The sequence below is a fragment of the Trachemys scripta genome, chromosome 5 (assembly GCF_013100865.1).
Source record: "Trachemys scripta elegans isolate TJP31775 chromosome 5, CAS_Tse_1.0, whole genome shotgun sequence".
Lineage (NCBI taxonomy): Eukaryota > Metazoa > Chordata > Testudines > Emydidae > Trachemys > Trachemys scripta.
The window spans coordinates 53,337,730-53,359,527 of record NC_048302.1 but is presented as its reverse complement, the minus strand read 5'-3'; the positions used below and the strand labels follow the sequence as shown (position 1 = coordinate 53,359,527).

The window sequence follows — 21,798 nt, the reverse complement described above, 5'->3', positions numbered from 1 at the left end:
TTCTTTAGAGGGGAGATGTTGGGAGTTCAACAGACTATACTGAAATTGTGCCAGGCAAGTATGGACTTTTGGGACAATAAGTGTTAAGTGGATTTTCCGGGGAACCTCTAAAGAGGTTAATGCAAATTCCCCAACTCTGATTATGCAAAAATGTAGCCTTTTGAAGTTACTTCCTGAGGAGAGGGTGATTATCTGCTGATTACCTGTTACAGAAGGCCAAGATCAAAGGCCTGAGCTGCATAAAGAAATGGCTGATCTGCTCAGTCTGGGATCTGTTTCTGGATCTAAAATAGATGGGCTTGTAATCATGGGGAAAATCCAGTTGTGGGTTTTGAAGGACTGAAACCAACCAGATCCCTGTGTTGGAGCTGGGTGTGATGTCTGGTAAACTTTTTAGCATGCGTGCAGGCTCTTTTATTGTTTTCTCTGTAATGCATTTACCTTAAGAATAAATTTGTTTGCTTAGGAGAAGAAGTGTGGTATCGTATAACTGCAGGCAATATAGTGGTCATAGCCCTCAGAGAGAAAGCAGAGCACAGGTGCTGGCTTTTTTAGGCTGTCTGGCTTGCTGGGGACATCACAGTGTAAGGCAGGGAGCTGTGTAGCCTTAAAATCTCTGGTCAAGGGGAAATGAGATGTGGGTCTCCACCATATAGGGGTGATGGCCGGGAACTGGAAGCCTAAAATGGCTGCCCTTGGAGGACCATGGGCTGGGAGGGAATATAGTGTGTCAGTTTCAGAACCCATTGCATGGAATCTATGTTAATTAAGGCAAAGAATTCAAGAGGATGCTAGTGTTTTTATTTTTATTTTTGTTTTGTTTTGTTTTTGCTGGCACTTTTATTATTATTTTATTAAAAGTTTATGGTAGTGCTAAGGGCCAATCAAGCGTGGGGTCTCATTGTGCTAGATGCTGTACAAACACAGAGCAGTAGACTGTTCCTGCCCCAAAGAGCTTACAATCTAAATAGGACAAGACTGACACAGGGTAGGGGAAGATATAAACAGTAATAAAATGATTAATGGCATTTACATAAGTTGTTTTCAGTTCCTTAACTTGTGTATTGTTTGCTGTCCTGGTCTTTTGATTTTGCTACTGTGTGGAGGAGCACATGTACTATCCCCAGATCTGCTTTTGTTTTTGACAGCAAATGTCTAAAATCACACTCTAGCTATAGATTTAGGTACTTGGCAGATAATTTCTTTTGGGTTATGACGACTGTTTTCAGATGTTATCCAGAGACAAGACATACAGATTTTATTTTGTAATTAAATAGCAGTTTCACTTGATGAATTCAAAAAGTGCAAAGGATAAAACAATCTTTAGAAAATATTCTGCATTTGTCAATATTGTTTCCGAGCAGTACTCTGTTACCGAGAAGTAAAAATAAGCTTGTAACTGTCAAACTGTACATGCGTATACTTAAGCAAGGACGCATATAAATCTTAACATATGGAAAGAATTAATAGGAAATGTGGCTTTGTTTCCTGAAGATTTTTTTTCCCCCCGGTTCTTATGACATTGATTCAGATTCTTAAATGTAAAAATTCTTAATTTGATAGTGTTGTCAAACTGCAAAATACAGAATCTTTTTAGAAGCACTTCTAACTTTTGGTTCTGTATACTATTATTCATCTTTATTTGACTGAATTTATTAGGTTACGAAATCTTGCTTTAAAGCAGTGGATCCCAAACCTTAACAACCTGTGAATCCCTTTCACTAAAATGTCAACTCTCGTGAACCCCCTCCTAAATATGAATATTTCCAGGGATTTTCTCCTTTACCTGAGTATAAATTATCAAAGCAGTGATCTTGGAAATATAAAATTTTGTTTTGATGCTATGCTTATTACACACTATTTATTATTATTAATCATTACAGTATTTTTATTACATTTATTACATCTTCCAAGATCTCACTTTCGTAGCTTGTATCACTTTGAATAAGCCTGTTATAAGACAAGGCTGCTATGTTTCATCAAGGAGTATCAGATGTGAAACCAGCAAGAAGGTATTTAAGAAGCCAACTTAGAGTTTCTCCTACACAAGCATTCAGGTCTTGACCAGTCCAGACAAACAATGCACGTTACAATAAAGCTTAAACTTGTTCTTCATAATAATTTTAAAAACTATACTAGCTGCCTATTTAATTTTAAAAACAGCAAAAAATATCCACCTCCCTTTCCATTTCTTATAAGGAGTCTTGAAGTTTAAATCTCCTCAGTGTGATAGATATGCTTGCTTTGATATGCTTAGCTCTTTCAAGTCCAGGGGCTGCGGGCTGCTGGCCCCATGGTGCCTGGGGTCCGGGTCCCTAGGGACAGCTCTGTCCACCATTAGGGAATTTTTTCCCGAGAACCCCCTGTAACATTTCACGAACCCCCAGGGGTTCACGAACCCCAGTTTGGGAATCACTGCTCTAAAGCGAATCTTGTGTGCAGGTTCATCACAGAGCTTTGACATGGTGAAATGTTTGCTATGTTACATTTTTATGCAGTAGTCTGGAAAAGAAGGTTTCTGTATCTTTTATATAGTGAAGAAAAGTACATCACACTAATAAATAGCATTTCCGGTGCTGCCTTTATCTTAAATAAAGGATAGTATATACCTCCACCCTTCTTAGGGGATGTGAAACTAGCATTTCAGCCGCAGGGGACACTCACCAGCAGGCCAGCTCTGAACCACTCTTCTACAGCAGAGTTTCTGCTCACCTTTTTTTCTCACTTGGATATAGTGGGTAGCTTTTAGTCACAGATATGCCCCAGAATCCTTTGTTCTTTCTCTCTTGGTACCCTCTTTGGAGCACAACTGCAGCTACAGCAAAGCACTCAGATGAATATTTGGGAATTATAGGCACTTCTTGCATATGATTGAGCAGAAACAGATGTTTTTTTTCAAGGGGAAATGAGTTGGGGGAGGATGGGAGTTATTTAGGCAGTGGAGGGGCATTCATTTCTATCAGTGCCTAGATAGCAGTGCATCTAGGACAAGCCTTTGGTATTGCATCATTTCAGAATAATTTAGAAAATATTTTGAAGCCCTCTTTCTCCAAGATTCTTAAGTTTTCTCCATTTAAAAGTTGGACTTGAGTAGTGTTGTAGTCCAATGACCTTCTCAATTAATTTTATATTTATCCTCACTATCAGAATTGTCAAAGTGAGTCTAGTCCTTCAGCTTTACTGAATCTCTTTCAATCTTGCTCTGCTTTTGCCAGCAATCTTATGTAACTTGCATTGGCTGACAATGTGGGATTCCCAAAAATACTGAAGGGCAAAAGACCATTCTGAGTTGGCATTGAGATTTAATAAATCTAATCCACCTTTTGAATTTCTAATGTCTGTGATTCTATGGGTTTTGATTTTGGTATCTGAGAGAGAAGTCATCCTCTTTTAAAAGCACACAGCACAGATTGGCCAGAAATGTAGCAGGTGGTAGGCATTACCGAAAAACAAACTAATATTCTCTTACTGTTCATGACCATCAAATAAGGGCTTAATATGAAGCTTTTCTCAAATATGGGAGTGCTCAGTTGCTTTTCCTTAGTTGTCCTCAATGTTTTCTGACCAATCTAAAAGTAAAAACATTTAATCAACTCAAAATATGAAGTAAGTGTTTTTCATTTCTCAGAATGGTGAAAGCTACGGCCCACATATTAACAGAGAGGTACTCCCCTCCCCTCCCCCATTTTGTGTCCCTGGATGAACAGAGGAAATTGGGCCTGTTGAACTGGAAGCAGTTTGTCAGGATATTCAGGGCTATAATATTCAGTTTGGATTAGGCACTTATGACCATCTAAAGTAGCTTATTAGGTGTAGAAATAAAATTGTTAATGGGGCCAGTCAAAACTTAGACTCCAATAGCCATTAATTCTTTCCTCTTGGTGGACTTCTTAATCTACTTTACCTGTGTCACCGTGCCTTGGTGGGTCACAGCTGAGGATGCCAGATTCAGGACCAACTGTGGAGAAATTCACCCTCACCCTAGCCTGGTGGTTATTCTATCATTTGATTATACGAAGCCAGTAATAAAAGTAAAATTTCTGTCTCACCACACAAGAAGCTAAAGATGCAGTCTCCTTAGGCCTTCCAGCCCTTGTCTCACCACCCAGACATTAGACTCTGAGTGGTTACTGAAAACCAATTTAATCAAACATAGGGTTCTTCTAATCCCAAGAGATCAGCCACATAGCCACATCAATATTTAGCCCAGATTTTATCCAATAATCATGCTGAGGCCAATCCTTTTAGTAACTAAAAACTAAAGGTTTAATAATAAAAGAAAAAAGAATTAAACTGTTAATCATATACATACAAATAATTGCAAAGTCCTTATATCAGGTTTGTAGCAGTGATTGAATAGACTGCTGGCTTGTAAAGTGTCTCTGATAACTTCCAAAAGATTAGAAGGTCCTCAGTCCATAGTTCAAAATGTTCCTTTTAGTTGTAAATCCACAGTCCAGAGAATCAAGACAGGAAAGAGGCAAAATGGAGATACACCTCTACCTCGATATAACACTGTCCTAGGGAGCCAAAAAATCTTACTGCGTTATAGGTGAAACCCCGATATATTGAACTTGCTTTGATCCACCGGAGTGCACAGCCCCCCCTCACCCCGGTGCACTGCTTTACCGCGTTATATATGAATTCATGTTATATCGGGTAGTGTTATATTGAGGTAGAGGTGTATCTCAGGGGTCATCTCTAGCCTCTGGCATGTGCCTGGAAATGTACTGTCCCAAACAAAGCCCAGAGCCCCTGCGTATGGAAAGTTACTGTCCCAAGATGGAGTCCAGAGTCACATGAGCATATCACATGTCATTACATGCTTTGACTCACAGGGCAGCCATTGCCCACGTTCTTGCTGAGGCATCCACAGGAAGAGCTATCTGGGCAAAAAGAGTTTCTTCTATGGCCTATAGTGAGAGCTAAGTGTCCTTGATGGGCCATCAATAGATAGCTGTCTGGCCTTAAATTTTACCTGGTGGGTGTTACCCAGGAATACAGCACATATGTATGATGCCTGTATATAGCCAATATTAATAACTTCAGATATGAAAATGAAACAGGCATATAAATAGGATAATCCTAATTAGAAAATCATAACTTTTTTCCATTGACACCATGCATGACATATGTTGTACAAGACTTGTAGCTATTGTATAACAATTGGTAAAATCAATGATATAAATGGTCATATTCAATCATATATGATCACAACCTTTATATTTTATCAAGTATTCAAGTTTTTAGCCAAGAACAGGTTTACAGAGCTGTTCACAAGTCACTTAACTTCCACATGTTGCACAATAATAGTTGAGTAATATCTATCCCAGTATAAGTGCAGAACCACTATAAGAAAGAACCAAAGCATCCTCTATAGCAGTGGTTCTCAACCAGGGGTCCGGGGCAGGTTTCAAGGGGTCTGCCAAGCAGGACCGGGGTTAGACTTGCTGGGGCCCAGGGCAGAAAGCCGACGTCCCACTGCATGGGGCTGAAGCCAGGGGCCCTGAGCCTTGCCACTTGGGGCTGAAGCCTGGAGCCCTGAACAACTTAGCTTCACAGTGCCTCCTGTACCATGGGGCCCTGGGCAATTGCCCTGCTTGCTACCTCCTAACGCGGACCTGCCTTTTATATGCAGAAAACCAGTTATTGTGGCATAGGTGGGCCATGGAGTTTTTATAGCATGTCTGGGGAGCCTCAGAAAGAAAAAGGTTGAGAACCCCAGCTTTACAGTGTCTCTGAAATTGTCTCTCAGACAAACATTCTGCATTCTCCTGTGGATTTGCCATTGTCTTGAGGCACCAACAGATCACATGTTCTTGGCCATTATGTTTGCTGTGGTGTCGCAGTGACTATGGAAAATTTGGAAGACTTAATCAAGAAAGAAAAGTTATGAGGGTTTTATGTCTTTTAAGAGTACTTAGTCTTTTACTATCTGGCATTTCACAGAGAGATGGAGTATATTTTGTTTATATGGCTTCATCAGAAGTTCAGAATAATGCAAAATAAATTTAATAGCATGAAGAAGAAAAACATGTTGTGTATTCTTTTATTGAAATGCATTTATTAGCACTTGAATGTATATATTTGCCCTATGTTAGGATGTATAATAATACCATGTGAAATAACAAAGGGAGAACACCTTATAAATTATAAGAGAAAATGCACATGATCCAAACTTCTGTTATAGTACTACCTAGGAAGAAACTAAAATGGAATATGTTGTAGATGGAACACACTTTTTTCTCTTAATCCTGATATTTGCAGTTACTATTTTACTATAGGCTTCATGGGACCTGAATAGCTAGTACAGTATGCTGTATTCTCTCAGCTTTCCCCAATTGTAATTCTGGGGTAGCTGGACTCTCACACTTGGTATCCATTTGACTATTTCGGTGACAATTTTTTGGTCATCTTCCCCTACAGAAAACCAGACCGGGAGAGAGCTGAAGATCTGGACTACATTAGCAGAGATTGTAACTACTTTGGCCTGTCTCCAGAGGAACGCAGAGAGAAGCAGGCCATAGAAGAATCTCGCTCACTTTATGAGATTCAGCAAAGGGATGAACAAGCTTTTCCTGCTCTTTCTGTATGTATGCTTCAGTAATTGTAGGTAATAAGGTATTTTTAGTGTAGTATTTACAACCTGCCAGTGAATTATAAATTTGAAATTTAGTTCTCTGCACTTGTGAACTTTTCTTATTACTGTTGAAAAGTTAAATGTCTTGTCTTGCATCTCTTCTGTATAAAGTTAAATAAGTACAATATATAGAACTGTAGATCATAGATCAAGACACTTAGCAGTTTTCCTTAGAGAATTACAGATATAAGCATTGGGATGTAATGACTAGAGTAGGAGTACTTGTGGCACCTTAGAGACTAACAAATTTATTAGAGCATAAGCTTTTGTGGACTACAGCCCACTACATCCGAAGAAGTGGGCTGTAGTCCACGAAAGCTTATGCTTGTTAGTCTCTAAGGTGCCACAAGTACTCCTGTTCTTTTTGCGGATACAGACTAACACGGCTGCTACTCTGAAACCAATGACTAGAGTGGTCACTGAAGCCAGAGAGCTCCTTGCTCCATCCATGTAGAAACGAACCGTGTTCCAGCAGACCCTTGAGGCTCAGCTCAGTTTCCTGCAAGGAATTTGTACATCCCCTGTACAATTACCCAAATCCTGCCTTTCCTTTGTGTAGAACTACTCTAGTTCTGCTGTTATGGGCCCTCTGTACAGACAGAGGTGGGAGCAGGATTTGTTCTGAAGTACAGTTCTACTCTGAATATAAAAATATCAGTGTGGGTTATAAGACTGTCTGTCTCAATTTGTCCAAGTGAAATCTGTTTACTTAGAAGTAAAACAGTGGGTTTCCTAACTGCCAGTTCTGCAAACTGAAGCTGGGATCTGAAAATCAAGCAGAGCTCTAACTTGTTCATGTATCGTCATGAGTAATGAAGATTCCTTAGGTTGAATTCTGCTCTTACTTACGAGGAACTCAATTATCTTCAGAGGAGTTGAATAGGTTTAACTGAGTGTGGATTTTAGTCCTTCATTTGAAATTTGGTTGTCCCTTCTGTTGATGTATAAGTCAGGATGGAATTCAGCCTCATCTCCAGTAGCTTGTTGCCTCTGCTGAACTAATAGGAGTATAAAAAACATGCTTTGCTTTCTAAAGTAAGCAGATATAACTCTTAATACATACAGGGAACAGATCTGCTGGATAAGAAGCTGTTGTCTTCACATAATCAGTCCTTGGAGTTTGTAGTTTGATTTTTTTTGTATTTCAGTCCTGCAGAAAACAGAAGTAGGGGAGACAGGCTGAAATACTAATAGGTGTTAGATTGTGAGGGTAATGGGATTTGAGAGAGACCTTGAGTGTCTTGCTCTTTGGGGCGACAATTTCCAGGCAGAGGGCCTGATTCTGCTTATCTTAAACTTTTCAATGGTGTTATTCCTAGGGTTACCATACGTCCGGATTTTCCCGGACATGTCCGGCTTTTTGGGGCTCAAATCCCCGTCCGGGGGGAAATCCCCAAAAGCCAGACATGTCCGGGAAAATCGGGAGGGAGGGAGGGCTCGGCGGTGCTCGGCCGGGGCCTCTGGGGCTAGGGTTGGCGGTGCGGGGCTGGGGCCGGGGCCGCGGTGCCGGGCCGGGGGCCAGGCCGGGCCAGGAGCCGGGGTCGCAGTGCCGGGCCGGGCGCGGTGCCGGGCCGGGAGCCGGCGGCACGGTGCTGAGCCGGGGGCACAGTGCCGGTCCGGGAGCCGGGGGCGCGGTGCCGAGCCGGGGTCCAGGGTTGCGGGGCAGGGAGCTGGGAGCCGGGGTCACGGGGCCAGGCCGGGAGCCGGGGTTGCGGGGCCGGGGGCCGGGCCAGGAGCTGGGGTCCGAGCCGGGAGCCGGGGTCGCGAGGCCGGGCCGGGAGCCAGTGGCCCAGGGCCCGAGCCAAGCCGGGTGGGAGACGCCGGGGCCAGAGCCTCTTGGCCGGGGCCGGCTGCCGCAGGGAGCCGCTCAGGCAGGAGGGCCGGACTGAGCCGCGCCGCACCCCGCCCCAGCCTCCCTGTTTCAGGCTTCCCGCCAACATTTGATTCGTGGGAAGCAGGGGAGGGGGAGGAGCAGGGGGCGGAGCGTTCAGGGGAGGGACAGAGTTGGGGCGAGGCTGAGGGCGGGGAAGGGGCGGGGCCGGGTCCCCATGGAGTGTCCTCCTTTTTAAAAACTAAAAGATGTAACCCTAGTTATTCCTGACTTCCATCGTTATTCATGAGAAGAGACTCAGGCCCAGGAGAGCTTTCTGGAACCTCCTGGTGAGTAAAGAGCAGAACTAGACTGGAGGAGACCATCATCTCTTCGTTGCAGTGTGGCAAATGCTGTGATGCTCCTGCTCAAATATGGAGGAATATTAAGAATTTAAAATGGAAGAATTTATAGATTCTAGAAGTGGAATAAAACTCCAAAGTTTGTCCATGTAGCCTAATAACCTGAGCTCTTGACTCAAAGGTGAGCCCCACCCTCTCAGAATGCAACAGTGAATTGGGTGGGTAGAAAATTTGAGATTAGAATTCTTTCCTCTGCCGCCTGCTGAAAATAAGCTTGCATTCATGGAGGCCAAGTGTGGTAATTTTAGATGATGGCACATTGTTTTATACATTTCTATAGCCAAGCCTTTTTATGTGAAATGCTGAATTTTGTTTCTCTTAATTTCTTTAGAACCATTTGGTTTGTCAGGCTGCTACGCAGACTGCTGATACTTGCGTAAAGCTCCAAGCTGTTACTGAGAAAAGAAACAGCAGGTGGAAGGGAAATATGGAAGAGCGAAAGGATAAAGGTAGGGTAAAAGAAAATGTTTTCTGGACTAAGCATTATTAGCTTTTATATTAAGTAACCAAGTCTGGGATTTTCAAAGCTGGGGATGTGCCTATATGTGGATTTATGCACCTGACTGGGTACATGAGGGTAAGTTTTGTGACAGTGGTCAAGTGCAATGTAGTTGTATGCTTTGGGGGAGAAGGTGCTTGTTTTCTTGATTTATGGGTGTGGTCTTTGGGTCAAACAACTTTATAGGAATTTTCAAATTATGTGGGAGGGCACACAACAGGAGTTAACTGCTGAAAAGCTAGGTCTTCTGATCCACATCAAAGTAATTAGGTGCCGGCTCATACTGAAATTAGTGCCAGATTAGCATTGCAGAAACTGCTGAGCGAGAAATGCCTGAGATACTTGCTCAAGTGGAAAGAGGGTTAATCTAAGAAAAAGCAAGTAAAAGGGGTTGGTGCCTAAAGTGACTTTATCTAATAAAATTGTAAGGGCAGGGAAAGAAATTGGAAGAAAAGTGTGTGAGTGAGAGATTTAATTTAAAAGTATGTTTGCAATTCAGTAGTGCTGGAGAAGGGTGAGAGGTGTGAGATTTCCTTCTCCCATATTCCTCACAATTCTTTGCATATTTGTAAGATATCTCCTGGAAGAAAGATAGGGTAACTAAGCTCTCCTACTTCTGGTGAGGTTCATTTTGTGGTGGCGAGGGGGAAGAAGGTTGCAGTTGTCTAGTGGGAGAGCAGGCAACTGTTGCGTCAACACAAAATGCATCTGCTAATCTGCTTTCTGCCTGTCAGTCTTTTCCCTGCTTACCTCTTCTTTACTGCATCATGTTGAAGCTCCTTGGTCTTGCCTTCAAGAATCTATCCTTCCCCATGTACCTATTTTTGCCTCTTTTCACCTCTGTCCCCTTTTCTCCTCTGCTCTGATAAAGACAAATAGGCATTGAAGCGCCTACATCTGATTCACATTTTTTGAAAGTCCCTGCATCAGGCAGAGCAGGGACCTGAACTTAGGTCTCCCACATCCAAGGTGAGTGACCTAACCACTGGACTATTGGCTTTTCTAAGCTGAGTTGGTCTCTCTCTTTTTTGTGAAAATTTTCATAAGGTCTCGCTTTCATCCCAATGCAGAATGAAAACAGATTCCGAAACCTTGAAAATGTTTGTGAAACAGAAATTTTGTTTTCTGGCCAGCCCTACTTATTTTGGCTTATTCTGTTTTCCACGTTTATGCTATTTTGAAGTAACGTATAATTGAGCTGAAGTAGAAAGGTCATGATAAATCTGAAGATTTAACTTTGGAAAGACAACTTGTTATATTGACAGAAGTTGTGACTATTATAAATGATTTGATGCTTCATTTACAATGTTATATCTTTTGGTATTACAGATTCAAATTCCAGGCAGGTCCACTTCAGTCAGAAGTTTGAGTCAAATTCATCTGAGGTAATTTAAAGAAAAGACCAAACCAATTCTTTCTCCCTCTCTTGCCCTGTCTCCCTCCCTTCCGTATATGCAGTAAGCAGCACAGCATAAGGTGGCTAGCAGAGAGGTAGATGTCTTCAGAGCCAAGGCTGCTGCTGCTTTAGTACTTTTTTAGATTATTGTAGGAGGGAGACTTGTCTTATTTTCAACCTTCCTTAGAACCTTTAAACGTCTGTGTATGTAGTCTCTCTCTGCAATGTAAATTCCACAACTTGGGCTATTAAAAGTGCTTCTGAACCTGGAACTCTATTTGCTAGTGTACCCCATATGTTCGCAGTGTGGGTTTCTGTTCCCCTCTAGTGGTTGTACTTCACAGGTTTGAGTCTGCATGGTTTAGGATCTAGAGGTTCTCACTGTGATCCCTGCTGCCAACAGGTCATCAACAGGCATCACAGTAGGCTTGCCATAGTAGCAATCTGACAAACACTCATCTGATGGCCAGCCCACCTTTTAACAAAGTGTTATGTGCTTAATATCTTTAATGGCATTAAAAAAAAGTGGAAAAAAAAAAAAAAACAGAATAGCACTGACTCTTCATTTTAACTTTGTAATAGGTGAATGGTGGAGATGACAAGTATCCAAAAGCTTCATCTCCTTTGAAACAAGGAAAGACACAATCTCAGTCTCCTGCTGAACAAGTAAGGAATGTTTGTTTAACCTTTGAGTTTTTCAGTCATGAGGCCTCAGTGCATTCTTGCCATCACAGCCATGTAGCTATTGAAGATAATTACTTTGTATTGTGGTAATGCCCAAAGCCCCCCAGTTAGTATTGGAAACCCATTATGCTAGGTGCTATATGAAACCTCGTCTGTATCCGAAAGATCTTGCAATTTAATTGTAAGGGTCATTCCAGGAGTTTGAGTAAGGGGTTAATCCACATCCACCTTTTAAGTTAATGCTGCTTGGGTTAAACACTTTCTTTTTTTCCCCTCCAGCTATTTCACCTTCTGGGACTTTCCCAGAGACCAGTATCCTTCCTTCTACAATATTCCCAGCTCCTGCTGGTCTAGAAAATTGTTTAAACAACCTTGGTTATGTTTTGATAGCACCAACAGGCTTTGTGGTTGTTACCATCCTCTGATCTGTGCTATTGTAGCACAGTATCATACAAGATGAGTATCTGAGCAGGCCCACTTGCTTCATTTAGTCAGTGGCTTTTCTTTTTGGAGGTGAAAAACAGTAAATCCATTTATAGTTCTGAGAGTTGCTGAATTTACTGCTTGGAGACAGAAGCCTGATATTTATTCATGGTATCAGTACAACCTTTTCTGAAGAGGTCACCCCTAGGATGAGAGGGTAGTTCAGTGTCTATGCACATTCAGTGAATAAGACCAAAGGTGGCTATGCAATTAGGATTCCTATTTTGCCAGTAGCTTGTTAGCTAATGTTACTAGATGGTGTTTTGCTACTGTGACAGTGGCAGCCTGGTTAAGTCTAGATTGTTAAACCTTTGTGAATGGAATAGAATTTAGGCTCTTATTCTAAGGGCAGGCCTTCACTACAGAGGGGACTCGATTTAAGATACGCAAATTCAGCTACGCGAATAGCGTAGCTGAATTCGACGTATCGGAGCCGACTTACCCCGCTGTGAGGCCGGCGGCAAAATCTACCTCTGTGGCTCCCCGTCGACGACGCTTACTCCTACCTCCGCTGGCGGAGTAAGCACGTCGATTCGGGGATCAATTGTCGCGTCCTGACGAGACGCGATAATTCGATCCCCGAGAGATCGATTTCTACCCGCCGATTCAGGCGGGTAGCGTAGATCTAGGCAAAGTAAGCATATCTGTGAGCCGTACTAACTTCACTTGTCTCTTTGCTTTATAGAAACTGACAGAACACTTACCATGTGTAAATCCAACTCCCCCTCCTCCCTTCTCTGAGGTGCATTTGCCTCCTACAGTGCCTTCTATTCCAGCCATTGTGCCAGCTTGGCAAAATGAGCCAACTTATCGACCAACAGGTTTGAAGAAATCTTCTTTGGTCTACTTCAGAGACTTATCGTACCATGTTCAGAACAGTCTGTGTATAAAAATGACTTCAAATTGTCTGTGGGTGGGATTTTGAAAAGCAGACATTGAAAGATAATTAGATACTCATCTCTCCTAGTTGCTTTTGAAAATCCCAGTTAGCTTCAGTCATCCGTATAAATGTGTCATTGCTAATTAAAATAGTTCACATGACCCTTTGCCTCTTAAGGGGTAGAGGGTTGGGGGAGTATTACTATTCCATTCCAGCCTGGGTCACTTAGAGATTCAGCTGTAAGATTCAATTCCCTTTTGTCTTCTGTAAGGGTATTTTTAACTAATGCAAGTGATAAGATTTTTGTTACCACTTTTGGATAGACTCAGTCCCTTTCTGAAAATTTTTCTTTGAATTGAGCCTTCATTTTCCTTCAGCTTCATTTCTGGACTCCTACCCTTCTGTATCACGCTACATAATTCATCTTCCTGATGATTTAATCCTTCAGTTACTTGCTCTCATCTCTCTCTATAATGTACTTTAGCCAAATTCTGTGCATTCATTTCTTTCACTCTTCCCTCTTTCTTAGGTATTCCAACCCAAATACCTGTTTCTTCATTGATGCCGGCCCTGACAACTGGACCTGATTCTGTTGTATCCCAGGCAACATCTGCTCCAGTTGCCGGAGTTCCTGTGTCAATACAAGCAGTTAACCAGCCTTTGATGCCTTTGCCTCAGACACTGAATCCTTATCAGGACCCATTGTTCCCTGGATTCCCTTTTAATGAAAAGGGGGAGAGAGCCATTGCACCACCTTATTCCCTGTGTAATACTGGGGATGATCTGCCTAAAGGTAGGAAACCTTTATATTTTACATTCTTTCTAATGGAATGTCTTTGTTTAAAATCTGGATGAAGGAGAATTAAATGTATTCCTTTAATTTATTTCTATAAGTGTGGAAAGATTTAACAGTTGCTGTGCTACCATTCTTTGAATAAAAAATAAGTAGATTGTACTGTTCATTTTTAGCTTGTGCTGCTAATGGTAATTATTTTAAGTGGTGATATTCATAACTCTATTGTGAACTTTTCATCACTCATAGTCTGATTCACCAATTCACTTTCTTGCATAAGAGAGAGTTTTGTTTTATGTAGCATATATTTAAAAAAAATAAGATTTCCTTGACCATATTATAGACATTTGTTCCCTGTTATGGTAGTGAAAAATAGCAGATGGAATCTCATGTTATTTTAATCAGCAATTTTCTTACTGGTCTGGGAAAAAGCATATTTTAGCATTTAAAAAAGAAAAATACAAGGAGTTCATGTAGAACGTACCACACCTGACTGAATGGTGTGTTCATTTTGGTAACGTTCTCTCTTACATTTATAAACTGAGTTTGGTTCCTTGAGCTATTAAAACTGGAATTTAAAACTGCAGTTGAGTTTCAGATCATCTTATCTCAGTCCAAGGAGAGTTGAACCAGCTGAAGTAGCAATATAAAGTGTTGAATTTTGCTCTCCTAGAACTGTAGCTGAAAATTTGCACAGGATGAGATTGATTTCTGGATGGGAGGAAAAAGTGTGTGTTAGGGTGACCAGATGTCCTGAATGTTATAGAGACAGTCCCGAATTTTGGGTCTTTTTCTTATATAGGCTTCTATTACCACCCATCCCCTGTCCCGATTTTTCACACTTGCTGTCTGGTCACCCTTCTGTGTGTGTGCGTGCATGTGCATTTTTCTTAAAGTTTTAATTGACTTTTTTTCTTTCTTCTCTAGATAAAAGTATTCTTCGATTTTTCTTTAATCTTGGTGTGAAGGTAATTATCCAAACTCTCATCAGTGAGATTTTTTTTTACTTAATTTCCATCTCCCACATCCCAAAATGGTAACTTAAGTAGGGGAAAATCAAAAACTGATTAATTTTTTTTTTTTAATTAATAGTAATGATACTACTTTATATGGGGATTGAGTGGCTCAGGGTACTGGTAATGAAAAACATAGATCTGCTATCCCTGAGTTGCTGGTTTAAAACCAGTCCAAATCAAAAGTGACTAAATAGCATTACCATTGTATGGCTGTTTGGTGACCTGTGTGGAAAGGAGCTTGGTGGACAGTTCTTGGAGGACAGATGTTCATGTCACAAGTCACCACCATCACAATTCACAATAATTGTGACTTTTTTGGCTGGCAGCTGAGAGACCAAAGATTGAATAGATCATGGGGATGGAGCTCTGACACTCCTAGAACTGGTCCATCTATGTCAATGGTGAGACATATTGACAGGGCAGCATGGAGGAAAGCTGTGCTGCTGCTGTTTATGCTGTACCATTTGTGTGGTTAGAGGATTTCAGTCTTTAGGATTGTCAACTGGAAATCCTTCATAAGCAAACAAAATTCTTACAGATATATAAAATCGATATGGAACGCTACAACTTGTTCAAGTTGTTAATTTGGGGGGAGGGGGATGGGCCCTCTGTTATGAAAGTGCTATATTCTATCCATAAGTAAGGCTAAGATTTTGCTCTCCATTATGTGCTTTTTCTTTTGCACATGCCCCCACTTCTAAAAGTCTCAGTCCTTTCCTCTTCAAGTTGTCTCTGGGCAACAGACTCTATTTTTACCTAAATTAGAAATGACCTGGACAAGCTGTTCTTAAATACGGGACTGGGGGGTGGGAGAAATAGGTGTTAATCATGTTTTGAAAGGTGTTTTTGTTTGATTTTGGATGTCTTATCTCAAATATAACTTCTTAGAAACTTCAGCTAAGATTTATTCAAAAGATTTTGGTGAATGAGATGTAGCACACAAGACTAATGTTCAGGTTTCTGCCTCTGCTAGTTGTTTGTTTGAATTCTATTATCTCACAAATGGCTAGCTGAAATCATTCAAATTTGAGCAAGATGTTCTCTGCTGGCAGCAGGCTACATGTGCAAAATTTGGAAGTAAAAGGGGTGTTCACTGAGGTTTTTAATGGTGACTCCAAAATCAGGCATATAATTGAAAGTAAGCCTCAAATAAGAATAGGCTACTCTCTCTCCTTTACCATGTTTTGAAAACTTTTCTCTTATCTCAAATTTTATATCAAATAGTTTGAAAGATTTTGTTGAGATCTCATGCACAGCTCCACTTTAGAGACCGGAGAAGTTATATTTGGGAAATTAATTCTTGGTCAATTAAATGTGTCAGAATAATCCATTTGGTGCTGAACATGAAAAGGGAACCAAAAGACTGAAGACATGAGCTCTTTTTCTCTTTCTTTTCAAAGTCTATCTTTTAGCTGAAGTTAAGACTGCAAGTATGTGCCAGTAACTTACAAGTAAAACACGTTATAAGAACGTTGTTGACGATTTGTATTGCAGTGGCATGAATCTGAATTGGGGTCCCATTTATTAAAAAGCAATTGTTAGAAACAAAGGGAATTTAAACTTTAATCTTAAATTAAAAGAATTTAAAATGTTTTTAAAATTTAGACATGCGCAGGTAAGACATCCAAACAAAATTCAGTTCCTGTATTGAGGAACAACCAAAAATTCTGAACTGTATCCCTCAAAAAACTGATTCATCTTGTTGGTGTCCACAAACACTAGAAAGTTTTGATTTGAATACTGCATTGGTTGAACTTGCTCTAGTTTTTTATCATGGCCATAAACTGCCCACAGAAGACATTCTTTACAAATTGACAGTTACACCAGTATCCTACTGAAAAGGCAGTCATTCCCCACTCTTCATTAAGATTGCACATGCTACCAGTTATATCAGTGTCATTACATGTTAGTGTGTCAATATATGCAAATATCATAGGCCAAGATCAGGAAATCATAATACTTGCATAAAAGAGCAAAAGTGAGGGTGGTGGTGAAGCATGATATCAGATATATATATATATATGTATAAAACCAGTGCTCTCTGTTGAGATACATTCAATAGTTCATCTGCAAGCATTTTAAGTGTAGTGCATCTACAAATTTAAGATGTCTCTAGTTGTTGTCTGCAAAGTACTTTAAGCTATTATGAAAAAGGATGTCTATGGGGAAATGGGAGGATGTTTATGACTCTACTGTCACTGTACCAGTACAGTGGACTTTCCCAATATCTACAGCCATAGGCTGCAGACTTCCAAATCCTTTAGAAAAATTCATGATTCAAAAATAATGAAACTTAGGTTTGAAAGAAACAAAGAAGGGAAGATAGGAGACTGGTGGTGCTATTGGGACAGATTTAACAATGCTGTGTGACCATAACTTATTCTTTCCATACTCTAAAATATTCTTGGGTTTCTGACTGTGGTTGTTTAACTGGAGCATTCTTGTAAGGGCTAGTCTAAATGGGGAAATTTATTAGCATAATTGTATACCAGTATAACTGCCCATGTGAACACATTTGTTCTGGAATAAGACTGCCTTTTTCCGGTTTAGCCTTTCACTTTGGAAGTGCTTTAAATTAAACCAGAAAAAGGCAGTATTGTTCTGGAATAAGTGCCCACATGGGAAATTATACAGCGCTATCTAATCTGTTTATCTCAGTAAATTTTCCCATATATTCAAACCTTAAATCACCCCCACGCCTGCCTATTCTACCCAGTTTAAGTTAATGACATATTCTCTCAATTTTAAATCCAGTTTAAATAAAGATTTTTGTTTAACTAGAGAAGCACCATGTATACCATTGTAGTAAGTGCTATATAAGCATTTCCATTCTGCACTTAAAATTTTAGGGAAGGTAATTTTTCAAACTTTATTGTAAAAAAATTAGCTCTGGTCTCAAACTTGGTACACCTGACTTCATTTTACTCCACAGATGGTTTGTGGGGGTTTTTAATTACCAAATCTGGAAAAAAGATCTCTTTGGCTATCATAATTTAAAGAATGAAAAGAGAGAAGTTAGTGGTTTTGATAACTTTGTATAACTAGTCAAAGTCTCTGGTTTGGCTAACAGAAAATTAGCTGGCCATTAGTCAATGTTGTTGCTATGTATGTTCAAAATATGCTTTCATTTCATAGACCCAAGTTTGAAACTCACTTTGTGGCTCATGATATGATTTCCATTGCTGGCAGTGTGCATTGTTTAGGATGTCGTCTGTCATCTTCTGCGTAAGAACTATCTACTGGCTGAAGTACCATAGATTACTAACCAAAGAGTAGAATTGCTGACAACCTTTGAGGACAGATACGTCTTTCTCTCATATAGAGAATCTCCTGGTCTGGAAACTGGCTGTTGGGTTACCATGCCCACTAATGCCACAGAAGTAGCCACTGGTAAAATTCTTGGTGTCCTATAGGCTCCTTCCATATAGGCCTGGAAAACATCAGCACCTATAGTGGACATGATAATCCAGCAGCTCCCAGACCAAAGGAGAATACGTACTTGCAGTAAGTGCAAACTGTCTATTTTCTGTTAGTGCATATTAGGTGGTGACATAAATTCAGTTAATGGGCTGCAAAATGTGACCTCACTTAAATATGGCTTTTGAATTTTGTGGGAATGAGCCTCATTTCAGATGTCTGCAGATCTGTATGTGCATGTTTCAAGATGAGGTAACACTGTTTTTTCCTCAGGATTTTGAGAGAATGGATATGTGGGTTAAGTGTCCTTTTAACACCTATGATTCAAGAGTATCTAGAAAACCTGAACACACTTAAAAAGCATAGCTACAACTTAACTTGCTCTATTATGCTTTCTGTTGGTCTGTGTTTAAGCATTTTGACAGTGTTCTTTCTGTATAGTTAAACTGTTTCCCCTTTCACATAGCAATAGGGATTTTTTTTTTAAATGATTGTAAAACCATAAAAATAGGTCAAGGGACTTGAGGGCAGATATTGTATATCAAATTACTTTTATCTCTTTTAAAATAAATTAACCGGGTTTCAAGTTGACAAATGACTTTACAGTGTGATATTTTATATCTGTTTTAATTCCTTAGTAGACTGAAACATCTTTGTTTTACAGGCATACAGCTGTCCCATGTGGGCACCACACTCTTATTTGTACCCTCTGCATCAGGCCTATCTAGCTTCTTGTAGAATGTACCCAAAAGTTTCTGTTCCTGTATATCCTCACAACCCTTGGTTCCAAGAGGCGCCACCAACTGAGAATGAAAATGAAACTGCACAAACAGACAGACACTTTTCTATGCAGAATGAGGCCAGATCTGATGATCAGAGTCTGCAAGTTGACACTAGGTCTCCATCATTGCCTCTGTTTATATCTACAGCTCAGGTGTCAGAAAGTCAAGGACAGGTCTGTGTAGAATCTGAGAATCCAGTGCAAGCTCTTCAGTCCGATCAAGATGAGTCAGTGAGAGGAAAAAACATGTTCCTGCACCCACCATTTGGACACAATCAATTTTTAGGAGCTGTTCCAATAGCACCTCCTTTTTTCCCTCACTTTTGGTATGGGTACCCATTTCAGGGTTTTATGGAAAATTCAGTAGTGAGACCTAATGTTATGTCACCTGAGGACAAAGGGGCAGCTGTTAGCCCCTCAGCAAATGTATATCTGGCTAAAGAATGCAGTTCTCCAGTTCCAGTAGCAAGCTGTGTGGAGCATCTTCAGAAGGTAGAGAGTGAAAGTAACTCCAGTGCCATACCTCTCCCTATGGCTAGTTTGAGCAGCAAATGTGATGTACTGAATGAAACCTCAACCAGGATGCCTAAGACCGAGCAAATATGTACTGATGTTTCTCCTGCTAAACAAGCGAAGGCTGCACTACAAAATCGTTCTACACAGATGCAGGGGATCGAGAGGCAGACAGTGGTGTCACATGCTTCACCGTCAGTAACAGAGCCACCAAAAAATGAAATGAAAAGTAATATTCCTGCTCATAAGGAAAAGCCAGAGAAAGCCAGAGATTCCAAGGCTACTGATAATTTACAGGCCAACTTGGTAGAAAGCAGGGCACAAAGAACAAGGGAAGAGAGCTCTGAAGATGAAAATGAGGTGTCTGATATGCTGAGAAGTGGTAGATCCAAGCAATTTTATAATCAGACTTATGGCGGCGGCAGAAGGCCAAGAAATGAATGGGGCTACCCGTCTAGTAGGGGAGGATACCAGTACTCAAGAAATGAAGAAGCCTGGAAAGGACCACCTAACAGAAGCAGAGATGAAGGTTACCAGTATCACCGAAATTTTAGAGGGAGGCCATATAGAAATGATAGAAGGAGGGCAATCATGGGAGATAATCAGAGGGGGCATCTAGCATAAGCATGTCTTACTAGAAAGTTTCAAATGCCAATACAAATTTCAAGGAGAAACTTCTAAAATCTTCCCAGTTTTTTGTTTTGTTTTAAGGTAGGGTACAGTTGTAACCTCAAAGTAAGGCCTAGGGGGAAACGAACTCCTAGTCCTAGCATTAAGTTTCTTGGCAATTAAATATGAAGTTTTGGTTTAGGAATTTTTTTCAAATTCTGGAAGTAGAAAATAAAATTATTGTTTTAAAGTATAAAAACAATACAGTTTAATATTGAACTTTTTCCTTAGAGGTTTCAGTTTGTGATACAATAAAATGATAAATATTAACACGTTTACTGGAATGACACAAATATAGTATTTGACATGATCTAGGTTCTAAAATTGATGTAGTGTTGCACCAAATATAAATGTATATTTTATCATACAATGCCTTAGTTCTAAACTGAGCTAAAGGAATTCTCAGCCTACCGCACTGTTGTTTTTGATATGCTTCCAACCCAAAGGCCTTTCATCTCAAAATCTGTCAAACTTGAATGTTTCTCTTTAGTGTGTTACATCTATGGCAGTCAGCTAACTGTGTCTTAGATATGCTGTATATAATTCTTTTAATATTCATAGGGTATATTTTTGAATTTTAAAAAGCATTTGTTGAAATCAAAATTGAGACAAGCAGTCAAAAATAGCTGTGTGTGAATTGATAGGAAATTCAGTGGAATGGCTGTTTCCACCAAGAATTCTTAACACTGGTGTGACTATAATGGTGCCTATGCCAATTAAATATTTACAAAGACAATAAAAAAATGTAGATGCTATGCATTTCCAAGATATTCTGCATCTGTTATAATAGCAGAAATTTTTTAATGCCACTTTAACACTAATGCACTGACAAATCCTAAATATTTTGTGAGCAGAGATGCATAAAATACATGTTACATTTTTTTTTAAGTTTGTATGATGAGCTACTGTTGAGCTTTTTTGTTGTTGCACTGTTGATGCAAATTGGTTATGCTTTGCATGTACAACTCATTGCTGGAATTACCTTTTAAAAACAAGATAGATGTGGTTTTCAAAATATATTCTCCAGAATTCAGAAGAAAGCGGCTTCTGCCTTATATTTTTACACTGTGTCAGAGTTCTGATTGCTGTTTCTTCTGACTCTTAAATGATCTCTGCAGTGTTCCTGATTATTGCCTTTGCAGTTGGGATATTCAGCTATCCAAACTCAGAGAGAGTGCAGTGTGCACACTATTCACTCAGCTCTGTTGCTTTGTAAAATTAACTGTTGTGTATATTTTTATATCTCTGTATATACCAGTGTAAAAGGTGATGGTGCCCTTTTATTCATGTCTGAGATTGTATACCTTTGATCAGGAAACTTGAGTGATACTGTTATACATGTGACGAAGCAATTCTTTTCAGATGCATGCCATGTATAAAACACCTAATTAAAAATAAATGTTTGTGCGTTCACTTTCTTTTTAAACTATATAAAACCACTCATGTAATAACATGGTCAATCTTCTGGTTCTGTTGATATCTACAAATGGCGTATCAGTAGAACTTGGTGAATTGCTACTATAGTTGTGGCTACTGAGCTGAGCTCTTAATCAGCACTGAATAGCAACTAACATTTAGGTGCTTAACAAAATATACATTAGAGTGCATTTATAAATGGAAATTGTAAAGGCTGTACTGTTTTTACGTGAGCAAGAAAAATATTTAAATCAATTTGAGTGGAAATATATTTAGAAATTAGGTTTAGTCTGCAAGGGTGCTATTAAAAACGAACACTGGAGGGATGTATTAACTAAGCTTTTTCTTCCCTATTCATCTTCAGTGATTACATAAAATA

The 21,798-nt window shown here is 40.0% G+C and overlaps 1 protein-coding gene across 3 annotated transcripts in view; it reads left to right on the top strand.

Moving 5' to 3' along the window:
- Positions 1–21,416, top strand: part of OTUD4 (OTU deubiquitinase 4) — a 46,274-nt gene extending 24,858 nt beyond the window's left edge. For all 3 annotated transcript variants that reach the window (XM_034771271.1, XM_034771274.1, XM_034771273.1), the window contains 8 exons: positions 6,427–6,589; positions 9,204–9,321; positions 10,701–10,756; positions 11,350–11,433; positions 12,620–12,755; positions 13,344–13,607; positions 14,535–14,575; positions 18,705–21,416. In XM_034771271.1, coding sequence (XP_034627162.1) covers positions 6,427–6,589; positions 9,204–9,321; positions 10,701–10,756; positions 11,350–11,433; positions 12,620–12,755; positions 13,344–13,607; positions 14,535–14,575; positions 18,705–19,958 — 2,116 coding nt within the window. In that variant the 3' untranslated portion in view covers positions 19,959–21,416. The remainder of the gene's footprint in view (positions 1–6,426; positions 6,590–9,203; positions 9,322–10,700; positions 10,757–11,349; positions 11,434–12,619; positions 12,756–13,343; positions 13,608–14,534; positions 14,576–18,704) is intronic.
- The last annotated feature ends 382 nt before the right edge of the window (positions 21,417–21,798 follow it).